Source organism: Aedes albopictus, chromosome 3 (assembly GCF_035046485.1).
Source record: "Aedes albopictus strain Foshan chromosome 3, AalbF5, whole genome shotgun sequence".
In the NCBI taxonomy this organism is placed as follows: Eukaryota; Metazoa; Arthropoda; class Insecta; order Diptera; family Culicidae; genus Aedes; species Aedes albopictus.
Window position 1 is genome coordinate 293,869,415 of NC_085138.1, and position 26,764 is coordinate 293,896,178.

General features: G+C 41.6%; 1 protein-coding gene across 2 annotated transcripts in view; it reads left to right on the forward strand.

Moving 5' to 3' along the window:
* LOC109412930 (Ig-like and fibronectin type-III domain-containing protein 1) overlaps positions 1-26,764 on the forward strand; it is a 692,650-nt gene that overhangs the window by 533,753 nt on the left and 132,133 nt on the right. For both annotated transcript variants that reach the window (XM_062861347.1, XM_062861348.1), the window contains one exon: positions 19,186-19,467. In XM_062861347.1, the coding sequence (XP_062717331.1) occupies positions 19,186-19,467 (282 nt within the window). The remainder of the gene's footprint in view (positions 1-19,185; positions 19,468-26,764) is intronic.

Consider the following 26,764-nt stretch of genomic DNA (forward strand, 5'->3'; position numbering starts at 1 on the left):
GTAAAAAATCATAAATAAAAATAAAAAATGAATTTCTACCTTGAAAATATACCATTGCCTAATTGACCCCACAACACCCTAAAATTCCAACATTTTAATAACTTTTTGTATGTAACGTTACTCAATGGGAGTGGGGGGATGGTATCCCAGCGAAATAATCATTAAAATCATAACAAGTGCCGTAAAATAACAGAAATTCACAAATTTTAGGGGGAACTGGGGTAAAACGGGCTCTATAACTCGCTTCAGAGAAGTTGCCCGTACATGAATCATCCACCAGCCAATTTTTGAGAAAATTTGCTTTCGAATAAGCCATTGATGTTCACACAGTGTATTTTATTAAGAAAGTTATTAATTTTTTCCACCTTTGGGCTTGATTTTGCCCAATGTGCATCGTCTCAAATTTACGAGCAATAATATCAATATCATCAGCGAAACCAAGCAGCTGAACGGACTTCGTGAAAATCGTACCACTCGTGTCAATCCCCGCTCTCCTAATTACACCCTCTAAAGCAATGTTGAACAGCAAGCACGAAAGACCATCACCTTGCCGTAACCCTCTGCGAGATTCGAAGGGACTCGAGAGTGTCCCTGATACTCGAACTACGCACATCACTCAATCCATCGTCGCCTTGATCAACCGTATCAGTTTATCCGGGAAACCGTATTCGTGCATAATCTGCCATAGCTGTTCTCGATCGATTGTATCATACGCCGATTTGAAAATCGATGAACAAGTGATGTGTGGGCACGTTGTATTCGCGGCATTTCTGCAACACCTGGCGGATGGCGAACATCTGGTCCGTCGTAGCGCGTTCACCCATAAATCCAGCATGATATTGCCCCACGAACTCTCTTGCAATCGGTGATAGACGGTGGCATAAAATTTGAGAGAGTATCTTGTAGGCAGCGCTCAGTATTGTCGCGCTTATCTTAGATTCTCAGCATTCAAGCTGCGTTCGAAACGCGCAGCTTCAGATCGCACCAGACCGCGCACGTATGATTTGTACACGGTGTGCACCTTGGCTAAAACTGTTTTGCAGCCGCCGGGTGGAGCTGTCAGCCGCCGTGCACAAATCAAACGGGCGCAATCTTATGGCGGCTGACTCAGATCAGCAGGATCCGAGTGATTAAGCTAGGATGCACAATAGTGTGATCGCGCGATAGTTCCCGCAATCCAACTTGTCGCCCTTTTTGTTGATGGGACACACGATACCTTCCATCCATTCCTCCGGTAATACTTCCTCCTCCCAAATCTTGGTAATGACCCAGTGTAGTGCTCTCACCAGTGCTTCTCCACCGTATTTTAGAAGCACGCTTGGTAGATGATCTGCTCCAGCGGCTTTATTGATTTCAACCGCCCAACCTCCTCCTCAATCTCTTGGAGGTTGGGGGCCGGAAGTCTTTCGTCCTGTGCACATACTCCTAGATCTGTTGCCACTCCACGTCGCCATTGAGGTGCTCATTGTAATGCTTCCGCCACCTCTCGACCACCTCACGTGCGCTCGTGAGAATATTCCCGTGATTATCTCGGCTCATATCGGCTTGTGGCACCAAGCCTCTGCGCGAGCGGTTCAGCTTCTCGTAGAACTTTCGTGTGTTCTTAGCGCGGTACAGCTCTTCCATCGCTTTGCGATCTCGTTCTTCCTGCTGGCGCTTCTTCTTCCGGAAGACTGAGATCTGCCTGTTCCGCGCCTGTGTATAACGTGCCTCATTCGCTCTCGTACGGTGTTGCAGCATTCTTGCCCATACTGCATTCTGGCCCATGCTGCATTCTTCTCTCCAGCCATCTTCAAGTGTAGCTGCGCCAAGCTGCTCTTCCGTTGGTAGGGCCACTGCTAACTGCTGCGCGTAGTCTTGAGCCACTTCTACGTTACGAAGTTGCTCGATGTTGAGCCGCGGCGTTCGACTTCGACGCGTAATGATAACTGTCGAAAGTTTTGAGCGCATGCATACAGCTACTAAGTAGTGATCCGAATCTATATTCGCACTGCGGTATGTGCGGACATTGGTTATATCCGAGAAGAATTTACCGTCGATTAGAACGTGGTCGATTTGGTTTTCTGTTTGATGGTCGGGGGATCTCCAGGTGGCTTTGTGGATATCTTTGTGGGGGAAGAAGGTGCTTCGGGCTACCATACCACGGGAGGCTGCAAAGTTTACGCATCGCTGGCCGTTATCATTCGATACGGCGTGCAGGCTGTTTCGCCCGATTACCGGTCGGTACATTTCCTCCCTTCCTACCTGCGCGTTCATGTCGCCGACAACGATTTTTACGTCACGCGGCGAGCAACCATCGTATGTTTGCTCTAGCTGCGCGTAGAACGCTTCTTTCTCGTCATCAGGTCTCCCTTCGTGTGGGCACTGGAAGTTAATGATGCTGTAGTGGAAGAAACGGCCCTTAACTCTCAACATGCACATCCTTGCGTTGATCGGCTGCCACCCGATCACATCTTGCCCAACACTATAAATCCTGTTCCCAGTTCATTGGTGGTGTCACAGCTTTGGTAGAAGGTAGCCGCTCGATGCCCGCTTTTCCACACTTTCTGTCCAGTCCAACGAAGTTGCGGGGATGTAGTTCGTCGTAGATTATCCTGTCACATCCTGCGAAACCTAATGACTTGCAATTCCATGTTCCAAGTTTCCAATCGTAGTCCTTATTTCGTCGCGTGGGTCTTTGCCGATTGTATCGAGTCGTATTTTCTCCTATGTTATTCGCAATGGGGATTTTTACGGGTGGCTTATTGGGCCTACGCCAACACTCCTGTCTCGCCGGAGGGCCATCGTGCCAGTTCTGTTTAACGTTGCAACCAACACTGGGACGACCACGCTGATGGGGCTACCACCTTGGATCTAGCTGGGCGTGGTGCAGCGTTTCTTACTCAGCCGCTGGATGCCAGAACAGACGCTGTTTGAGCCACACCTCCTTGGGGAGCAGACGCTCGGATCGTACCTCCTCAATGTAGTTGAAGTCAGAAGGACAACAGTGCCCAGGATGCACTACCAGCCAAGCACACAACTCTTAGCTGGCGGTCTTTGTCATCGTTTGACCCGTGGAAACATGAGGTAGGAACTTGTGAGGACCAGAGCTATGTTGGACGCTCTTCTCATCGACTCACCGTTTTGCAGCCCTGAAGTCGGCCGCGTGACGCCGAATAAAGCCTAATGTTGACCAATCTTTGGCGGTTATGATGGATATATGCTTATTGAATGCTCTAACTCGATCGCACCAATAACATAGTGATGCATCCGTGGGGCAGGACTGCGTGAAAATTATATTGCCTGGCACTTACTGCTATTTATACGCATGCCATTGTCACCGCACCAGACAATAAGAGTGTCAATGTCATTTTGAAGTATGACATAGTCAAAAGCAGATGAGATAATGCGGTACATCTTTAGATCATCAGCAAGTGGAAGCTTTAACGACGATAGCTTCAGGATTAACTCGTTTACAAATATTGTAAAGATCAGTGGGCCAAGCACACTACCTTGCGGCACACCTGACAAGATTTCGAGAGGTCTGGAATGCGCTGCGTTGACTGCTACGGAGGCCTCTCTATTCGTAAGATATGAAAACAATCACGTTGTGAGCCATAACGGGAATCCTAGGTGCTCCATTTTATCAATGACTAGCTGTCCTGGCAAACTTTGTCTTGCCGTCGTGTGGTGGTGTGACAACAGTTGAGAAAAATAGCACCGCACTCTAGATTGCTTTCATTTCGATCGTGTTGATTTTCTTCCCAGGTCATAAAAAATCAGAATTTTGTCTATTTTCTTACATTTCTAGTTAATTTTCCTGACTTTTTCTTACATATAAACACAGCCACCATGAATACGAATCGAACCATGCAAGAGTCGTCCTGATAGGTTCATTCGTTCGTGAGTTTTGTTGCCTCAAAGAAACCTCAAACTCATTTTTATATATATAGATCAATGATTATTGTGTGGCACCGTATGAAACGCTTTTGCGAAACCGACGTATATTGCGTCGATTTGCTGATGTGATTCCATTGCTCTCGAAACTGCCGTGACGTAGCACATCAGGTTGGAAGTAGTTGAACGATTTTTTACGAAGCCATGTCGAAACTCGGAGATCATTGATGACGCAGCATGATACATCATTTTATGAATCAGTTTTTCAAAAACTTTACTGAGACAGCATAGTATTCATACCCCTTTATAGTTTTCGACAACATTTTGGCTACCAGACTTATGAATCGCCACAATTATCGCAGTTTTCCAAGCAGTTGGGAATTTCCGCTCCAGAAGCGACTTATTAGAGATGGCCGTGATTGGATATAAGGTACACCGGGGCAAGTTGAAACGGCTGGGGCAAGATGAAACAGCGGGATAACATGATGTTATCCAATGATGGTAAAGAGCTTGAATGCCATAACACATAGTTGTTGATTCAAACAATCTTTTGAAGAACGAAAAATTTCCAAATTGTATTGAAATCTATTTCAAAACTTCGCGTTTCATCTTGCTCCACCCGTTTCAACTTGCCTCGGTGTACCTTACAAGTGCATTTTTTTAGCAGTAGTGGAGGTAAATCATCGGCACCAGGACCTTTGTTGACATCTAGTTCTTCGAGAGCAATTAGCACATCCTCAACAAAAAATTGCAGTTCAGGGATTGAAATATCGTACGATGGCACATCTTGAAACCTATCCGCACGCGGCACAGAAGACACTTTCGTGAACACGCTTTCGAAGATTTCTGCAAATAATTCAGCTGCGTCTGAATTGGTAACAGCAGTAGAGCCAGCATAAAGTACGTTGGTGGGAATGCGGTTGGCTGACCGTTGGCGTTTCACAAAGTTCCAAAAGAGCATGGGTTCTTTTTCACATTTGTCTGAACCATGGATATGTAATTCTCGTACGTGGATTCAAGGAGGTTGTTGTATGTATTCTCCATCTCCCCAATAGCAGCTGATCAACAGCTTATTCAGCCAAATTTTTCAAAATCAAGCTTATGAGCGGCTTATTTAACTGTTGTACAGCAATAATGTTTGTTGGGAGCTTTTTAACCTAACATCGTCAAAGAGGTAAATAAAGTAGCTGAGGCTTAGATCTTGACAATTAAATACCAATTCATTAGGATACGACTTCATGCCCAAAACTAGGCTACAACGTCTTTAAATACCCTCTTGACGGTAACAGTAAAACTTTGTCATTCTTATAAATTTAAACTAAAAGATCTACAACCATACATATACAATTCGTGAAACAAAATCTTCAGCTTGTTCCACCGCGCATTTACGGCTCCATAGTTGAGATGATCATAATGCCAAATCAAGCAACGACAACGTGATGGTAACAACGGGGGGTAAGTACCTCAAGCTCACCTCGCAGCCACAGGAATCGCTTTACCTACTCACACATCAGACAATGACAACAAAAACGCTGCGCTGGTTTATCCTCCAGATAGCGAGTCAGTATGCCATTGCACAATGGTCCGAATCCACGTTTTAGCAGGAAAAAAATCCGTATCTCTGTTTTCGTTAATTTTAGGCATTTGGTGTCTTCAGAGAAGTTGTTTGAATTTGTTTGCTGCATCTTTTCCAAAAATTTTTGATTAGGGTGATCCGCGCCTTAACTCAAATCTGGAATAGAACTTTTAAATTCCAAGTCATACGCGATCGAGTTCTTCAGCAAAGTTGTAGGCAATGCTATTTTGAGCAACTTTGCCGAATACGCCGTTTATCTAGCTCTTAATTTGAACATAGTAGGTCAATTTTAAGTTTTGACTTAGGGTGAGCCACCCAAAAACGGTTTTTTCGCAATAACTTTTTTATTTGATTTTTTTCGACGATGAGAGCTTTGGAGCATTTGAAGAGCAAGTAATGACGCATATTTGTTCTGAACATTGCATGTTGCTAGGTCTTGTCATTCAAATGTTATGGGCAATTTTGACTTAAAATCAACGATGTCTTCAAATGCTTATATCTCGAGGAGCTGGTAAAATAAAAAATGTTCTTTAAGCGGCATTTGGAAGGTCACATATAAAGCCAAATTTGGAGCAAATATTACAAGAACGTTATTTTTTAAATTGGAATAAATCGACTCCAAAAATTCCCTTGAAAATTGGAAAAACTACTTATAACTCATACAATTTCAAAGATAGAGTCAAACTGTCTTCCGAAAAAATGTAGGTTTTTACCATGCCTACAAGTTTCCCATACACGATTTTTTTGCAAAACGTGAAACAAAAGCTTGAAATTGATAATTTGATTCTTAGGGGTACATGCTATGTTTTTCTAGGAAATCAGAACGATTATATTCTCTAAAAACAAATAATCAATTTCAAGCTTTTGTTTCACGTTTTACAAAAAAGTCGTGTATGGGAAACTTTTAGGTATGGTGAAAACCCACATTTTTTCCGAAGACAGTTTGACTCTATCTTTAAAATTGTATGAGTTATAAGTAGTTTTTTGATTTTTCAAGGGGATTCTTGGAGTCGATTTATTCCAATTTAAAAAATAACGTTCTTGTAATATTAGCTCCACATTTGGCTTTATATGTGACCTTCCAAATGCCGCTTAAAAAACTTTTTTTATTTTACCAGCTCCATGAGATATAAGCATTTGAAGACATCGTTGTTTTTAAGTCAAAATTGCCCATAACATTTGAATGACAAGACCTAGCAACATGCAATGTTCAGAACAAATATGCGTCATTACTTGCTCTTCAAATGCTCCGAAGCTCAGATCTTCGAAAAAAGTCAAATAAAAAAGTTATTGCGAAAAAACCGTTTTTGGGTGGCTCACCCTAAGTCAAAACTTAAAATTGACCTACTATGTTCAAATTAAGAGCTAGATAAATGGCGTATTCGGCAAAGTTGCTCAAAATAGCATTGCCTACAACTTTGCTGAAGAACTCGATCGCGTATGACTTGGCATTTAAAAGTTCTATTCCAGATTTGAGTTAAGGCGCGGACCACCCTAATCAAACATTTTTGGAAAAGATGCAGCAAACAAATTCAAGCAACTTCTCTGAAGACACCAAATGCCTAAAATTAACGAAAACAGAGATACGGATTTTTTTCCTGCTAAAACGTGGATTCGGACCATTGTGCATTGCCAGCAGCGAGGGTGGAGTGCCTAAACGAGTGGATGATCCGAAAACAAAGATATCCCTCGATGAAGATCGTGACTTGATTTCAGTGCGCATATTTACTTACCGCGCTGAATCCAGCGTGGTGGAGGCAAAGTCTTCCAACACTACTTAGTATGTAGCATATGTAGCCCCGGAATGTAGCGAGCCTAGAAAAGTGTCACTCCGTCGATCGATTGGTACACTGAATAGAATTCCTACCTGGTTGATGAATTCAGCTTCCTATATACTGAGACGGAAAATAATGCAGCCACCAAACAATGAAGCGTGGGCCAATTTCGCATTGATGGCGTAGTCGATCGTCGTCGTCTGATCGCCTTCGAATCGACACAACAGAATGAAAGGAGTTGAACTTGAATCCCCACACAATCGGACCAACCAACAAGTTAATGACGCAGCAGCAACAGCAGCAGCAGTAATCTCATGCAAGCTCCTTCAATGGAGGAGTCTCGAGTCTCGACACGCGGTTCTGCTTAGAGAATTTAGAGTATCCCCACCGAAACACTGATTCAGACTGTCTGTTTATACTTCTCGTTCGAAACTGCTTTATTGGCTAGTTCATCTTCATCTTTTTGGCGCAAACCCTCTTGGCGTCATTTTTGTTAAGAGTCAGTTTCGGTCCGGAGTACATGTTAATAAGAATTAGAACTAAAGCAGCGGTGGAATTGCTCTTAAGTTGCGCAGCGAGGTGCGCCACTATTGATAAACGTTTCAATGGCAGCGCCAAGGAAAGCGGAACGAGAATGGCTGCATTGATCAGTCGAATCGATGGTTCCGAAAGTCTGTTCCGAAAGGGTTTACACATCTTTATCCACTTCCACAAGCGCACTTCCAGTTCCCTTGAATGTCTATCAAATACCAAAACGGTACGATGACGTGTACTGCGGTCGAGTGTTTATTGCGAGCTCTTGACCACACTTAATGACCGTTGAAGTTTATTACACTCATTGCTTTTAAATGTACATCTTAGGCAGGACTTTCCACTTGAAGATTTCAAGCGTTGTTTGATCAATCTTTTGACGTCACTGTTTGGGATTCTTTCGACCGTTAAAGGCCTTCAGCGGTGTGGTGCTGTTCAGTTGGTAAATTGATGAGATTTATTATTGATCGTTAAACTTTATCAACGGCGGCGTTCTTTGCATTTGAGTGATGCATTTAGGACAATTGCAAACATGTGAGCAAGAAGTTTTTTAGGCGATACGTAGAGTGACATTGATTCAAGGTCACTGGTTAAACAGCTTTTGTAGTTTACCTCTTGAGGGGAAGAATTATCAGGCAGTGAATAGAATTGTCGCAGACAAACAACAAGGAGAGCGTGCCACCAGCAATACTTTGTCCCAACTTGTACAGCTTACCATGCTTACCGGAGTGATACATCCAGTTGCAAAGAACAACACAATACTCATGAAATGATCATCGAGCTCAAACTCGACAAAACGCGAAGAGGACCTTGGCGAGGGTGTTGAGGTGAGGGCTCTCACAAAGGAAGTGACTCTGAAGGTTAAAAACCTAAACGAGATCAATGATGCGGAAGAGCTCGTCACAGCACCCCTGCGGTAAAGCGGTGCACACAGAGGTGCAGGCTCCAGCGCAACACCAGACCCCCCCCCCCCCTGCAGTAGGGTTGGTAGTGATAAGCACCTGCAGAAGGCTATTCGGACCTAAGCCAGGCATCCCGGAATACTGGGAAGGGTGGGCCTGAAAAGGCTGGCTCGTCTCGGATGAAAGGGAACAGGAGGTTGTGACCACTACCAGGCCCTCAACAACCACAAAGTAGGGCGGACCAGGGAGAGGAATCCCTTGGACTACAGTTGAGCGGAATAGGAAGAAGATATACACTGCTAGATGAGCAGGGACATCAAACCCAGGAGTAGTACGAGAGTAGGTGCCAAGTGCAAGAAGGGCGGACAGTCCAAGTACTCGGACGCCTTGAAGGCGATGCGAAGCGAAGGAAGCCGACGAGCGCAGTATCAGACGTACTCGTACGGGTGAAATAGTCCTCGAGCTCAAGCACGACAAGGGGCGCAAGGTCGCCGCCTACAAAAATCTGGTGAAAGAGGCGAAGTGGTCGAGGTGAGGGCTCTTACAGTAAAGGTGACTCTACAGGTCAAGAACCTACGAGATCACCGAAGCGGAAGAGCTCGTCACGGCGCTGCGGAGACAGTGGCAAATTTAGGTGGCCACCGCAGCCATTCGGCTATGGAAGGGCCTGGCAGTAGGGTGAGCTAATTTTGAAAAATATCTGCAGGAAATGATTTCCCAAGTGGAAAGCGATCTACAGGTCGAAATAAGTTAGATGTACAAAAATGAGCGATTCCGGTTGATATTAACGGGTGGCGCAAAGGGTTTAAGTGGAATGAATCGAAGACGGCTAATAACAAGACAGACAGCTCCCACCCTGTTTCAGGCGACATGGTCGAAACGCCCTCAACGATTCACAGGAACATTAAACCATGATTGTGTGCGTGTACATGCAAATACGTACACGGAAATGGTAACATCGCATGCACACTCATTCATGATGTTGTTCCCTGAAGTCGATCGTGGCGCTAGTGTGCTTGTAGCTCCCAAAGTATATGGAGCAAGAGGGAAGATGTCTGTCTTATTATTAGCCGTCTTCGAATTAATGCTAGAGCTGACATTGAAAAAATATTTCAAATCAAATTTTTGAACATAACAAAATTGGTGATTCTTGAACCCATTTGGACCAAATTTGCCTTCGAAATTGTGATATATGTACTGGTTTCCGATATATTTTTTAAAAAAATGTCATATTTTACTATCCAACGCAAAAAATACTAAAATATGACATTTCGGGGGTTTCGGGGTGTCGGGGTGCGTTACATGAAGTCCGATTGGGTTTTTTTGAGGCATTTCAGGAAGTTTCAGAGCATTTCAGTGGGATTCAGAGGCGTTTCGGAAGCGTAACGGGGGAGATTTAGGAGGTTCTTGAGCGTCTCAGGCTCCAACAGATACTGCGAACAAAAAGGCGAAATTCCAAACAAAACACAATTCCAGGATGATTGAAGCACCAAGAATATTTACGAAATCTAGTCATCCTGCATTATTGTTATCCAATAGGGTAACAGGGCATATTTATGTTCAGTGATGTATTGTATCATATTTATGTTTTATGCTGTAAGTGTCAATTTGAGACGTCGTGTATTACTTTGCATTTGTAGTGTTTTGTTTTATTTTTCGCGGCAGGGCGCCAAGCGAAAACTAAAATAGAGCATTTGTAGGGTTTCATATTACTTACGTAATATGGCGTCCAACTGAAAAACCCACTGTGTTGTCCTTATTGTAACACAGTTGTTGAAGATGGGGGAGCCGTCAAAATCCAAGTTGTTGAAGATGCGTTTGCTTATTAGTAGGTTATTTTGGGTTGGATAAATTGGCATTAAAGATAGTTTCTTGATGATTTGCCACCTTAATTAATGTACGCTTAAGCTTGTTTATTATTTTGATGCAGATACCGTACCGTTACCGTTAAGTTTGCAACACTCGATGTCCTTTATGGAAACTTGATCTGTTTGATGTTGTGTAGTATCAGCCTTTTGAAAACCTTACCTATAGCCATACGATTTTTTGTGGAAGCTTTGCAATCCTCCTCAAAAATTTCGTTCTCCGTTGGTGAAGGTTGTGTTACGGACTTTATTTTGCTCATTTGAGTTTTTCTTAATGTAAATGAAAAAGGTATGAAAAATAATTTGTTTTACATGTTCTAGAAGATGTATCCCTGTCATTTGAGCATTTGTAGTGCTCTGGAATAATGTAGGCTCGTGAAATGTAGCCCCACAATTTGATTGCCTATTTTCAGGCTCTTTTGATAAATGATCAACTAAAAGTGAAACAAACCGATCCCTAACAGGGACATAAAATTGTAGATTGTTTATATGAGTTCACGAATCAGGGGCCCAATTAGGATTAGATTTCTTAGACTTAATCAAGCTATGTAAGCAGCAGCAATAGCTGTCAACTAAGGACTGTTCATTAAAGAAAGTGGACATCTGCTTACCAATAGTTTAGAGTTAAAACTAAACAAAAAATTGTGAATTTTTGCTCAGTGTGTAAAAACATTGTTCACTTCGGCAACACATTCAAAGAAAACGGAAAAAGTAAGAAATTTCGAGCGATAGGTCGTATTAGCTTTGCGACTAGCAGATTAATTCTGCACAAATGGTGTTCCAAAAAGTTGTCGTTTCGAGAATTGGCTTACTAATACACTTCCGGGACCGCAATTTTTTAACGCTAAGCAGGGGACAGATGTGCCGGATGATGTAGGGTACATCAGAACTGAAAAATTTGGGAAAAGTTTTTAGTGTGGCAAGCCAATTGCTCATGTTACCTAAAGAGTTCTTCGTATTTCACAACGGGAACAATCAACGGTGAAAATAACAGAAAGGAATGCATCAAAAATCGACTTCTACTTATCTACCGAAAACATACGGATCCTCTTTTGTTTTAGGCGGATCTGGCATCCGCTTATTACGCTTCTTCTACACTAGAGATGCTCAAGACGGAAAAAGTCGATTTTGTCGAAAAATGGCAAAATCCACAAAACTTCTCTGAACAGCGTCCTGTGGAAAGATACTGGACAATAATTAAGCGGCATCTTAAGAAAGATGGAAGAGAAGCAAGCTCTGTTGATTGATTCAAAAAAAAAATTGGCCTGCGGCACAACGAAAAGCTACGGAGAAAGTTGTGCAAAATCTAATGAGAGGTATCAAGAGGAAAGTCCGAGCGTTCTTCCGAAAAGCGAAGTAAATGTTCAAACTCACGTGAATTTGGCCACATGTATGTTGATTGTCATTTATAAAAATAAACTTATGGATTTCTTCGAAAATACATATTTTCTATTGAAAAACAGGTGTCCACTTTCTTTAATGAACAGTCCTTAGAAAGTTAAATGCCATTCAAAACACAATTCCAGGATGACTGTTGGACCCAAGCCAATTGATGAAACCACGTCATCCTGTGATCGGAAGGTGTTATCAATCTGGATAACAGAGTACCTACATTTATGTTTTGTGTCGCACTGTATCAATTTGTAATGTCTAACATTTGTAAGGTTCTATGTGTCGTGATTTGTTGATACTTTGTAATAATAAATTTTCTTCTATTTTTGTAACATGGCTATGGCATTCACTTCGCCAATCTTCTAAGGCAGCCAAATCAACATTTATTGAATCCTTTTGGTATTTTTTGTCGATTGTGAATGCGTTGAGCCGTACAAGTCGAGGGGTCGGGTTCTTCATCGATTTAAGGTATGACAAGCTTGAGTGGTCGCAGTAGACGATGAAGTGGGATTCTTTCACGTACTCCCGAAATATCTCAGTGGCCCGAAATTGGCGGCACTCCTTTTCGGTGACAGGGTAGTTATTTTCTGCAGACGGAAGTTTTTGCGACATGTACACAGTCGTCTTTTCTTGCCCGTCGTGCTCCTGAGTGAGAACTGCTCCGATCGCAAAGGGTGAAGCGTCACATGTTATTGAGGAGGGTTTTGAGTAATCTGGGGTCACTAGTACCGGATCAGTACACAGCTGTTGCTTGAGGGTTTGAAAGGCATTCTCACACTTGTCGGTCCACTTGAAGCGCATATTTGATTTGTTTTGCTCCGTTAAAGGATTAGCAGTACTGGAGAAATCCTTGATAAATCTCCTGTACCATCTCGCCATTCCCAGGAACCTTTGAAGCTCCTTCTTCATAGTTGGCGTTGGGAAGTTCTGGACGGCCTCAGTCTTCTCTGGATCCACGTTCCAGCCGTTTTCGTCCAGTACGAAGCCCAGGTGTTTAGTACTGCGCTTACAGAAGGTCGACTTCGTTAGGTTGATTGAAAGACCTGCTTCCCTCAAACGTCTGGCTACTTTCTTTAGAACCCTAAGATGTTCTGTGAAAGAGTTTGTGGCAATCACCAAATCGTCTAGGTAAACGAAGACTAGTGGTTCCATATCGATGAAAAGGAAGTTCATCACCAGTGACAAGGCTTAGCTGATCGTGGACAGGCCGAAGGGCACCACCTTAAATTGGTAATGACCAGAATGCTGTCTTCGGGCGATCTTTTTTGCCAGCGGGATTTGCCGAATGGCGGCGTCGAGGTCGATTCACGACAAGTATTTTGAACCTCCCAGGTTGTTCATGATTGCATCGCTGTGAGGAGTTGGATATGCTTCTGGCATCACTACGGTATTTAATTTGCGAGCGTCTAGACATAGCCTTATGCTTCCATACTTCTATTTGACTAGGACGATCGGGTTATACCATGGGCAACAGTTGGTTTCCTCGATCACGTCCCAACTGGCCGATTTAACGTTAAATTGTCTGCACTGTTCCAGGCAGGTCGTGATTGCCCTGTGTTCTTGTGACGCATGCAGTACGATCGGGAGACCGCGAAATCACGACACACTACAACCAATTCCTTCATCGTTGTAACCCTGGCAACCTAGTGAAACTTCAATATGAAAAGCTTCTCGGATTCAGGCAACGGTGGTTCTACAATTTCAAATGCGGCGATCAAGTCTGGGCAGTAGTTGACGAATGATTCGTTCAGTTCTTGGCATCGGAAGTAAAGGTTTTGCTTCACGATCGGGGAGTTATTCGGTGGCAAGAATTCTCCTTTGATCCACAGCTTCCAGTCCAGTCGTTCCAGTCGCGTAGGAGCATGTAACAGCGGGTGTACCACTGTGTAGGAATCCCATAACAATATATTTTGAAATGCCCCTAAAATACCCTTGTATTTAACCCTCGAGCAGTCGCGTCTTCGACCACTTTCAGCGACACCACACCCACGCTGTGTGGCACAAGCGTGCATTTTTCGTGGTGTGTGTACTCAGTACACGACGCGACCGCTTCCGGGTTAAAGGTGTTCTTGAAACCCCCTGATACGACCCTGAAACCTCCGTTAACCCATGAGCCATTTTACGAAGTGACAACAATGTTGATGATGATATTAATTTTCACGTGTTAGGATGCCACCTTCTGTCAAATTTTCATTCGTAAAATAGGCTCGTAAAATGGACTATTGAAACGCCTTTGAAATCATAATCAATTTGAAAAGCCTCTGAAATTCCTTTGAACGTCTTTAATCGGCTCCATAAACCCCCTGAAACACACCTGAAAACTCCTTGAAACGCCCCTGAAATGTTATCAAATGCCAATTAAACCTCTAAGAATGCCCTCAAGATGTTCCAGGAAAACCCAGAAAAACTCTATGAACTGACTTTGAAACACTTTGAAACGCCCCTCAAACTCCTTACAACGACCTTTAACCCGGGAGCGGTCGCGTCGTGTACTGAGTACACGCACCATGAAAATTGCACGCTTGTGGTACACAGCGTGAGCGCGGCGTCGCTGCAGGTAGTCAAAGACGCGACTGCTCAAGGATTAAAGGCTCCTGAGATGCCCTGAATTTCCCTCAAAGCTCCTTGAACGTCCCTGGAACCTCCTTGCTACTAATGAAATACCCCTGAATTCCCCATAATCCCATTGAAAAGTCAACAAATCCTGACAGAACGCCCTTAGAAGGCTTCTCAAATCCCCTGAAACCCGGGAGCAAAACATTTTCTCGCGAACTAGATTCCCTTATCAAAATCCAAACCTAATTTATGGATAAATTTCCCTCATTGAATGACTTTTTCATTATGGACTCCCAGCTAAATTCATAAAACGAGGTTACAGTGTAGTTCGAACTGGAGAGTAGACGATAGCTGCTACACTCACAGCAATCACCAGGCGGTTCGCTACAGTATCGACTACAACAACAGCAGGCAGTGTGTTGAGGAAGAGGCGGCTAGGCCAAGGCCCAGCCCTTGAAGGTGGAAGACATCATACTTCGATGAAGGGGTATTTAGGGAAACCACACCGGCTTTTTTACATACGGATTTACTGATGGACTTACTGGTGGGCTCACTGCGGACCTGTGCAACGCCTGCCCTACTGGCTAGGTGGCGGATGCAGTGAGCATGATCTGAGGAAGAGCGAAACTAATGGTGGGTGGTGTTCGCCGCTGCAAAAGCCGCGCTGAAGACTGAGATAAGGGCAAGCAAAAAGGCATGCAATGAGGGTCTCTGTAAGAGTGCCTATGCGCATCCGTTGGGGTGATGCCTACAGGATTGTGATGGCCAAGACGAGAGGTGTAATGGCTCCTACAGAGCAATCTCCAGAGATGTTGAAGTGGATTATCGAGGGGCTTTTTTCGCATCATGAGCCTAGTCCTTGGCCTTCTTTCATAGGACAGCCGGGGACTGGGGCTGGCGATAAGAAGAGGGCCACCGATGAGGAGCTTGCGGAGATTGCTAAGCCCCTTAGAGCTCTTAGCGTAAGTAAGGCCCCAGGTTAGGACGGAGTTCCGAACCTGGCCTTAAAAGTAGCTATTGCAGAGGTTCCCGAGATGTTCAGGTCTGCTATGCAACAATTCCTGGACGAAGGAGTTTTCCCAGAAGTTTGGAAGAGGCAGTGCCTGGTTCTATGGCCAAAGGCGAGGAAACCATCTGGAGACCCATCGGCATATGTACATACCAACACAACAGGGAAGGTGCTCGAAAAGACTATCCTCAATAGAATGTTGAGGCACACCGAGGGTGTAATTGGACTCTCGAGCAGCCAGTTCGGTTTCCGGAAGGGGAGGTTGACCGTAGACACTATCCTGTCGGTTACACAGCTAATCTTGTTCGGTAATTTTTACCGAAATCTCAACCGCTGAGCGTTCGGTAATGGATTTTTAACGAAATTCTGTAAAAAATAACAAATTTCGGTAAAATGTTATCGTTTATCTGTCAAACTCTGACGAACTTCGGAAAAAATTGCTACCTTTACCGAATTTTTCCTGTAAAACAAACTTAACGGTTGAGATTTCGGTAAAACGTTACCGAAGTCGGTGATTTTTTCTAACTGTGTACAAAAACCACCGAGACAGCACTCCAGCGTAAGAGAAGGGAGATTTGCTACTGTGCAGTAGTGACTCTGGATGTAAGGAGCGCGTTCAATATCGCCTGTACAAGATTCTCAGAAGTTACTAGTTTGCGACGCAGAGGTGGGTCGGAAGTGCTTTCACATAACCTCAGGAGTCCCGCAAGGTTCCATCATGGGTCCGGTGTAATGGAATGTCATGTACGACGAGGTTTCGAAGCTAAAGTTCCCAGTCGGAGTAGCGATCGTCGGCTTCGCTGACGACGTTACGCTGGAGTTCTACGGTGAAATGATCGAAGAAGTGGAATTCACTGCTTCCCACTCGATCAGAGCTGTGGTGGAGTGAAGAAGATCCAGGAAACTGGAGTTTTATCACCACAAAATTGAGGTGCTGGTTGTGAACAACCGAAGGTCGGAGCAGCAAGCGGTCACTGGTACACAGAGTGCTGCGCAGCACAATAGGCGCATACACAGGACTGCCAGATTAGCCTCCATGGTCAAACGGCACACAGGTATATCCCGAGGGTAGATAGTTGGGTTAACAGACGCCATGGGGAAGTAACATTCCCCCTGACCCAGATCCTTTCAGGCCATGGTTGCATCGTTTTGGTCAAGCGGGTTCTCCCGAATGTCCGGTTTGTGCTGGTTTAGAGGAAACGGCGAAACACTTTTTGTTCCTGTGCCCGCGTTTTCGCACAATGCGTGATCACATGCTCGCCACATGCGGGGAGGACACAACTCCGGACACGTCTTGTCCAGAGCAGGGATGAGAAATGTACTGGAAAAAACGGTTACCGGCTGTACATTTGACATTTTTCCACACGAACATCACAGGCCCAGCCAAACTCAAACTGTTCGAAAAATAAATGTCATAACATTTTTTTTCCTGCAGCCTTCTTCCTCGAAACGGTTTCCAAGTGCGAGAGCGCCAGTACTCGAGCACAACGACGACAGAAATGTCTGTCTTTCTCATTTTCGCATTTTTCTGCGTTTCAAACCGCTTCTAGACAAACTTCTTTACATGCATCACAAGGCTAGGAGTGTGCTCTAGCTATTTGTGCAAATCGAATTAAGTTATTTATTAAAACCAGTGAATTATTAGCAATTGAAAATATTTGACATTTTTCGCAATCACCCGCCTCAGCATGACTGCTCATAAAAATTTTCGTGGGGAAGCGAAAACCGTCAAGCGTCTGCTCGACTGCCGTCGGCGCGGCGTCTGATGGTATTGGTGCTGCCGTTGTTTTGTTTTTATTTTACTGCCAGTATCGATGAACGGTAAACGGAAAAAAGTCTCATTCCCATGCCTGGTCCAGAGGATGTGTAGGGATGAGTTTGGCTGGAATTCCGGCTATCACCCACATCGTCTTGGAGCTACAGAGGAGGTGGCGCTTGGACTCGGAGAACGGATTATTCAGACGCTATACAAAAGCTGGTCCAAAGGTTCGGAGTCGGCTACGTAGGTCATACCGGTGCCCTACGATCGAAATCGACCCTTACAGCAATTAAGTGGCCGCGGGGAGAAAATCCTGGTAGCGTTTTAGTCGTGGCGTCGGTCTACTGTGTTGGATCCGAGGCCGTGGTTGGAAAGGGGTCCTCGATAGGCCCCAGGTCAGCACATCCTTTGGTGTGCTAGCTGATAGGGCCTTACTAACGAGAAGGTCAAATCGCTGTGCAGTTGGAGGCTCACGAAAAGTTTCATCGCCCGAAGCGGGAATCGAACCATCACCCCACAGCATGGTGCGATTAGAAGCACCATACAGGAGGCTTCACAATATAGATTTATAACCATAACCGCCCGAATCTGGATATATGATCAGATCGTTGATTAGTTTTGTACTATTTAGCATTCAAATACACATGATCGTACAAGACTGAACCGGCTAATTTGAATACCTGACCCCCCCCCAAAGCACATAGAACACGCTAACGAAGAGTGACACTGAATGAATGGTGAAAATCTGATGTAACATCAGTTAATTGTTGCATTTATCCTTTGTCTGGCCGGGCAACCCACGGGAACCAGTTCCAGGCCTAATTTTACCCATATCTAATATTCAAATGATATCTCTACAACGACACACATTAAGTAGGTAAAACCGCCGCGCCGTGAGATTTGCTAATCGAATGCCAGCCTGCGACAGATAGGCGCGCGCCCCCATTTACCTACTTTGGCTGACGTAAACATTGGGATATGAGAATAAGCCTAGGCCGTGACTTTGGACGATTGTTTTGATCGCGCAAACAGGGAGCGAATTTGGAGAAGGGCACTATCAATCATGCCACGACGAACGGAGATCAGGTTTGTGGCAGTATCAATTGTGATGTAAGAACTCGGCGTCTAGGTCAACAATTGACAACAACAATCCGAGATTATGGTCAGGAAAATCCAACGATAAACCTGCTTTTATTATCTTATTAACCTCAAACAAAGCCCAAAATGCCAAGAAGGGGTAAAATGGCCCAACTCATAAAATCATTTCTGAAGGGGACTTGATCATTTCTATAGGTGAATGGTGTCAAGATATGTTTGCATCAAACATTCTTCTAGAAGCTAGGCCGCCAAACCCACGAAAAATCTTTTGATTTCCCAATGAAAATGGGCAATTTCCGGTTTTTCGAGCTTGCGATTAAGGTTTTCTGGTGATTTTATTACAAGCCAAGTGTTTCCAACGAGATTGAGGCACACATGGAGGCGCATGGTGGTTGATGTCTACGCTATGAATGCTAGGAGTCATTCAAATATGACGACTATCGTTTTGCGGGAGGGGGTGATACACCACTGAATGAGCATACGAAAAAAGCGTGACAGAGGGGGGTGGGGGGAGGGGCTGGAAGGGAGTCGGAAATGCCCGAAAACTGATGGACGTAATTTTTGAATGTTTTCATAATGTGGCATCTTTCCCCATGGCAGATGGCCTTTTTCCACCAATTCCGTTTTACGAACCAGTTTTTAAAATCGCAAAAGATCTATGAAAACGAAATAGTTTAGTGAATGTTTTTGCTGAAGTATCGAGTAAATATTGTCTGGTTCCTGTTACCACTTTGAAAGCCTAACAAATGAGGCTAACTATCATTGAAAACGATGAAAGTTTGAAAAATGGCATCTTACCCCACTTTCCCCTAATATTATAATTTTCCCCTTTTCCTTCCATTTCAGATACTCCATTGAATGACCAAACTACCGGATCCCACCGTCGTCGTCGTCGTCGTCTGTCACGCCATCACACCGTTTTCCGTCGTGCTGAGCCTCCGCGCCACCCAAAACTAACCCAGCCTGAGCCTGAACTAAACCGCCACCCACTAATAGACATGCTGCGGTTGTTGCGTGTAACCAGAAATCCTCTCGAGCCGGCACCATCGCTGAGGACAGTCGGTCTGCTCTTGCTAGTCGGGCTCGCGCTCCTGGACCGCAATGTTGCACTTGCGGTCGATCCCGTTGGTAAGTCGATTTGAGAGCTATGTCACCCAGAAGAGAAATGATGCTTACTTTAAGATCGTGAAGAAGAAATTGAATGCATCAAGGTTATGAACATGTATCAATTCTACCTTGATTTTAACGCTGATCTGATCCTGGGATTGTTACAGTATATTGGTGAATGTGTCAGTTTGAACTCGGAGTGTCTTGTCTTCCAATGGTGCAGACAAATTAGCTTGGATAACAAATTCTATAGATTTTTAAAAGTTAAAATTAATCTGAAGACACACATGGTTGAAATACAACATCATTAGGCTAATTCACCTAGCCCAAATAACATTTTGATGACCAGTTAGTCATGTTATAGAGTTTTAGAAAACCGTCATAAAACCTTATACATTTTATTTTGGATTTATGACAGTTCTAAAGGTTTCAATACACATTGCAAATATTTGGCCAACCACAAACCAACACAACGTGAATCATGGCACCCTTGGTTAAATGTCGAACAACTACGACAAATATATTTGTCCTTCTAATGGACTCTTAAGAACCTCTTCTAGTCTATATAACTAAAAGTGTTTCATGCGAGAGGACAGTATGTGGAAGTGTTATTTTAGGTGAAACATCAAGAAATTCCATTGCAATGATGCATACAAACTTAAGAGGCACAAATCTGACGAGCGAAGCATAGAACCAAGCCGCACTTGTTTATCCTGACTTTGCGCACTTGTAAAAAGAGGCAGCTTTTCCAAATCGTGCAAGCCGGCCATTGTGGCAGCCATATTTGTATTCTTTGATGTTTCTCCTTAAGATAATCTTTAAAACTACTGTTCAACACGGCCTTTAGTATAAGCCGTTTAAGTCTTATGGGAGGTTTATGAAAGATTTAGAAGGTAATACCGAGCATTTTTTTATATTTTAGCATAATACCATTAATTTCTGGAAGCATTCCTAGAAATTATTTTCAATTAGCTACTAAAAATATCTTGTTAAGCTTCCTGCAAACATACAGTTATTTGAGAGTTTTTTTTTCTTGAAAAAAAATCCTGACGCGTTCTAAATTCTCAGATTAATCCTAATATGTTGTAAACCCTGTAAAAATTGTGTTAGTAATTTTTTAGGAGAAATTGTTGGAAACATCTTCAGAAAGTTTTTGCGAAACAATTCGGGAATGTGTTATTTTGTTTATTCAGCTCAACGATTTCTAAATGTTGAAAATTGTAAATTGGAAAAACTAGGACTTTCGAAAACAATATATAGAAACTGGATTTCAAAATCCACTGGCCTTGACAGCACCTGCTTTGAAAAACCTTATTCCAGTTTAAAACCTTCTGAAAAATCTATCAGTTTCTGGCAGTTTCTTCGGGACAACCAGCTTCTAATCTCTCACGGAGCAACAAAATCGCCACTCCATCAATGATGATCCCTCTTAGAACAGCTTGCCCATTCTGGTTCCCAACAGTACCAAATCATCGTTTACTTGCATAATCGGAATGCATGCCTACGTGACTTTTGCAACATTTTGAAAACAAATAGGCACATAATAGACAACATTGGGAACCGGCTCAGCATAGGCGACTGACCGGTGCATATGGGCGGCATATAAGCAAATCCACTTATTAGCTCGTAAACAACAAACGGTTCACATCTCTATTTCCGATGCACATGCAGCCAACGCACCTATACAGGTCAGTTTGTTGACCGCCTCTATCGACTGGTTTAGTCACGTTCGCAAATTTGGCTGACAGCAATTTTACTGGATAGAACCAGTTCAAACGCACGAGAATATTCTTGAAACTTGCTCATATCGCCAGGTACCTAGTACCGTTCATCGTTTTGCTTGCATTTTGGGACTGACTGGCGCCGGATCTGGGCAGGGATGGATTGTTTGTTCGTCGTAATTAAAATGATGAGTTTTAGACCTTGTCGAATACACAAGATTGAGAAACTGTGGAGCACACACTAAAAAAATCTCAATTTTAATAGTGACACAATTGATCGAACTGCCTGAAAAAGCTTTGACATAAACATAAATGTGCCACATTTTTACACTTTTTGTGACGTACGTATTAAGTTTATATTGTTTGAGTTCTTCCAGCTATAAGTTTAAATCACAGAACTGATAATTTAGTTCTCTATGCTGTAAATTTACGCGATATGTCACAGAAACATAATGATTACTGATGTTGAACTGTCAAACAGCACCTAACAAAATCAGATGAAGACTGCAGTCGATTGGAAATTTGTTTATTACGAAGGTGAAACAGCATGAAAACCGCTCATAAATTTAACACCGAGTTGAGCCACAAACCTGGAAATGTCAATCCGTTGCCATCAGCCGATGCAGTGGTAAACAAAAACAGCCACGCTCAGTCAATCAGAAGGCGGTTTTGTCTGCTTGGCTGCGATGACGGCTGTCTCAGTACATACATACACGACAGCAGTGACGACGCGACAGCCGAGTTCGTTTATAGTAGAAGTTGTTCATTTTCGATTGCCATCTCTTCAACGTGGTGAGTCAGCCGAGAGAACAAGATCGAAAACTGACACTCTGAGGATCGAAGTTCGATTCCCGAATGGAACTTATTGTATATTTTTTGTTTCAATGTGCGGTGCTATAAATAGCACAGTTCTCAATCATGTATACAAGCAGCCGACGCGCTGAGCTGTTGCGGTAAAATTACATGAGTCAAACATTTTCCGTTTCCTGTAAAAATAAGATCGCACACAATTTTGCGTCAAATGTGTTGCTTTAAATGTCGGACTTATATGACACAAAATTACAAGATTTTTTCGAAGTGTGCAGTTATTATTTTTTTTTCTAATTACATAATATAAAAGAAATAGTACAAAACATACTCCACAAAAATGAACTTGATTCATAACAATCTCACTTCACTACTTTCGGCTTCCACAAACAATGGGCGTTCTTATTGTTTAAACTAGCGTTCTCTCTCTCTCTCTCGTCTTGGCGTAACGTCCTCATTCGGACAAAGCCTGCTTCTCAGCTTAGTGTTCTATGAGCACTTCCACAGTTATTAACTGAGAGCTTCCTCTGCCAATGACCATTTTGCATGTGTATATCGTGTGGCAGGCACGAAGGTACTCTATGCCCAAGGAAGTCAAGGAAATTTCCTTTACGAAAAGATCCTGGACCGACCGGGAATCGAACCCGTCACCCTCAGCATGGTCATGCTGAATACCCGTGCGTTTACCGCCTCGGCTATATGGGTAATAAACTAGCGTTATTACCACCCGATACGACTGATACGAGCAAGGATCCAAATAAAACAAACCACCCATTTCAAATGTATCCCTGTCTATATGAAACCTACACACTACGAAAAAATCAAAATTACTCGTGACGTAAATTTATTGCACAGAACGTAAACAATTTAATGACGTAAATTTATAGGTCTTCTGACTTAATAATACGTCATTCTTGTAAAATTGAGTTCAATGTGACGTAAACAATTTGTGAATCGTCCATCATTGCGTTTCATATGACTAAATATTCAGTTAAATGGGACAGAAAATTACGTCACTTGGGCGTTAAAATTTACGTCATATGTGCTGCTTGAATATGTGCATCCTGAGTGACGGAAATTCACATGATTTTTTCTAGGTGTGTATCATAAATGTAATATAAAATCCCGTAACGTAAATCGGTGGAGTATTTTATTGGAATAAATCGGAATGAAAAAAAAGTAAGTACTAGAAAAAACAAAAATTTAAATATAGTTACATTATAACTACAAAAACAAAAGCTGAACTAAGATTCGAACATATGTTCTTTGTAGGGGGATTAGGGGTATAACGGACACCCTAAGCAAATGAGTACGTTAGACCTGTATAACAGAGTAAAACTTAACATATTATCAGTTGGTTACGCTTCCAAACTCATCGTATTTAAAAATAAGCGATCACGACACAGATTGATTCCGTTCTATTTTCTTTCGTTCGTGCTCACTTCTACAAAAAAAAAATACAAAAATTAAAAACGAAACAAGCAGCATTCAATTCCTTTGTTTTGAGTAGAATAAAATGGAATCGTATATGCTCAGTATGGGAAGAGATACCCTATTTGGAGAATAATATTCCAAAATATTAAAATAAAATATTTCGATCAGATAGGGTATCGCGCCACTTGGGCGGTGGCTTCTATATTCGTCTGTTTTCCACTAGAACTCAGTCAATTTTGAACCAATTGTACACGGGTAGATACTATACCTATCTCACCACATTCCAAAAGTTGTGTCAATTGGTTCAAATTTGACTGAGTTATAGTGGAAAACAGACGAATATAGAAGCCACCGCCCAAGTAGCGCGATTCCCTACTTTGTAGACTTCAGAGTAAATCATTGACAAGCATTTGATGAAAAATTCTAGAAAAACCAAAAAAAAAAGTTGAAAAATCGAAAATTTCAGAAGAAAAGTTTTATTTATTGGTTGTAAGAATTCTCAATTAAATTTAAAGATTAGCTTCGATATGATTCTGTAATATAATTTCCTAAGATTATTCTAGTCAAAGTAAAGTTGTTAGAATGAATAAAGGTTCATTAGCGAAAATTAAAGTTCTAAACAAAGCAAGAAATTTTTGAAAATATTTGAAAATATGACGGATAAACTCCAAATTATTAAGGAAGTCCCAAAAATTTACTTTTGTGAATTTTAAACACACAGTCCTAAAAATTAATAAAAAAAAAAATGGAAAGTTTGGACGCAAGCCCAAAAACATTCTACGCTATAAACATTTTTTTAAATGCAGAAAGAAAAAAGAATAAAATGTTTTGAAAGGAAGAGAGGAATTTTTTAAGAAGTACCGAAAACAACTTTACGCAACAAAATAAATAAGACTTGTTGCGAAAATATTTATTGGTAGATTTTTTTTTTGTAGATAATACGTTTTTAGAAAGAGGACTGATAATTATGTACTTCTAATGCATAAGTAATAAATAATACAATTGAAGTACCAGTCTAAAATTTAAAAAGAATTCCACGAGACGATATAATAAAAAATGGTGCTAAGACAACGAAAAAAAATAAGAAGAGGGAGAAAAAGAATAAGATTATACAAATTCAATCAACTTCTTAGACTTATTCTGCATTGTAAGAGGGAAGTTCAATATTTATCAAAATCAAGGGTCTTAAGAAAACAAAACATTTAAAATCTTCCAAGTTTTCAACATTACTTTATTGGAAATTTTATACATTTATAGTGGCTAAATGGTGACTTCAGACACATAATAAAAATTAATTGGGGATGAAAAATCATGTTCTTCTATGGAAAACACAGCATTTTTTTTTTTTTTGAAAGCTTACATTTGCTGTGACCCGGTCTGGTGGGTTTCGATGGAATTTCTGGAAAAAATATTCAATGAAGTTTTCAAAAGAGGTTTTAAAGGAAGTTCTTGAGTATTTCTTGCCTTTCTTGCCCAAAACGTCGAATTACAAAAAGTCGATTGCCAAATCGTTGAAAGGGAGGGAAAGTTATGAAGCTTAAATCGAAGTTGAAAGGACGGAGTTTTAGGTCAAAGAACGAATTATTGGGTAGAAGCCTGGGTGAAAACAGAAAATTAAACTTAATCATGATTTTTCATTAATGATAAAACCCAGTTCTAGAGAACTTATTAATTTACAAAAGCCAATGGATTCAAAAAGTTAAAAAAAAACTCCCTAACAATAGAGATGTAAGCATATGCTTTGAACAGCTGACGAAAACAAAAAAAAAAAATATTTTACTGGAAGAATGTGTCTTTTTAGAAGGAACATGGTCTATCAAAAATTCAACTTTTGTTCTGCCCAGCTCCAAATTTTATCTTTTCTGATTCTCGACTAGAAACTAATAATTCTAAGGTTTCGTCCTTCTCCCTTCTGGGAGAGGGAAGGAACATTGATTTAAAATTTACAAAAATAAAAACAAAACAAAAATTTTGAAAAATTGAAAAATGTAGAAGTTTATCGATCGCTATTCTGGCTAAATGTATGATAAAAAAAGGAAAGGTAAATCACGGAGTTTTAGGGGTTGTGCAGCTGTCATCAAAATGTCTCGAAGATCCGTTGAGCCATTTTTGAGAAACGGTGCTTTTACGATATGGTGTTTGCAAGATTTCTTATATTGAACGCCAAGAATCCATATACTATATTGCACAGTTGCTAATTTTACCATGTTGTTTGGCTTCCTGGCTTATTCGAAAAAATGTTACCCACAAAAAAACTGATGCTAAAAATGATAAATCCCCCTATAAGTGAAATGGCCGAATGGCAATCGAAAAAAATCTCATTACATTATAACTACAAAAACAAAAGCTGAACTAAGATTCGAACATATGTTCTTTGTAGGGGGATTAGGGGTATAACGGACACCCTAAGCAAATGAGTACGTTAGACCTGTATAACAGAGTAAAACTTAACATATTATCAGTTGGTTACGCTTCCAAACTCATCGTATTTAAAAATAAGCGATCACGACACAGATTGATTCCGTTCTATTTTCTTTCGTTCGTGCTCACTTCTACAAAAAAAAATACAAAAATTAAAAACGAAACAAGCAGCATTCAATTCCTTTGTTTTGAGTAGAATAAAATGGAATCGTATATGCTCAGTATGGGAAGAGATACCCTATTTGGAGAATAATATTCCAAAATATTAAAATAAAATATTTCGATCAGATAGGGTATCGCGCCACTTGGGCGGTGGCTTCTATATTCGTCTGTTTTCCACTAGAACTCAGTCAATTTTGAACCAATTGTACACGGGTAGATACTATACCTATCTCACCACATTCCAAAAGTTGTGTCAATTGGTTCAAATTTGACTGAGTTATAGTGGAAAACAGACGAATATAGAAGCCACCGCCCAAGTAGCGCGATTCCCTACTTTGTAGACTTCAGAGTAAATCATTGACAAGCATTTGATGAAAAATTCTAGAAAAACCAAAAAAAAAGTTGAAAAATCGAAAATTTCAGAACAAAAGTTTTATTTATTGGTTGTAAGAATTCTCAATTAAATTTAAAGATTAGCTTCGATATGATTCTGTAATATAATTTCCTAAGATTATTCTGGTCAAAGTAAAGTTGTTAGAATGAATAAAGGTTCATTAGCGAAAATTAAAGTTCTAAACAAAGCAAGAAATTTTTGAAAATATTTGAAAATATGACGGATAAACTCCAAATTATTAAGGAAGTCCCAAAAATTTACTTTTGTGAATTTTAAACACACAGTCCTAAAAATTAATAAAAAAAAAATGGAAAGTTTGGACGCAAGCCCAAAAACATTCTACGCTATAAACATTTTTTTTTAAATGCAGAAAGAAAAA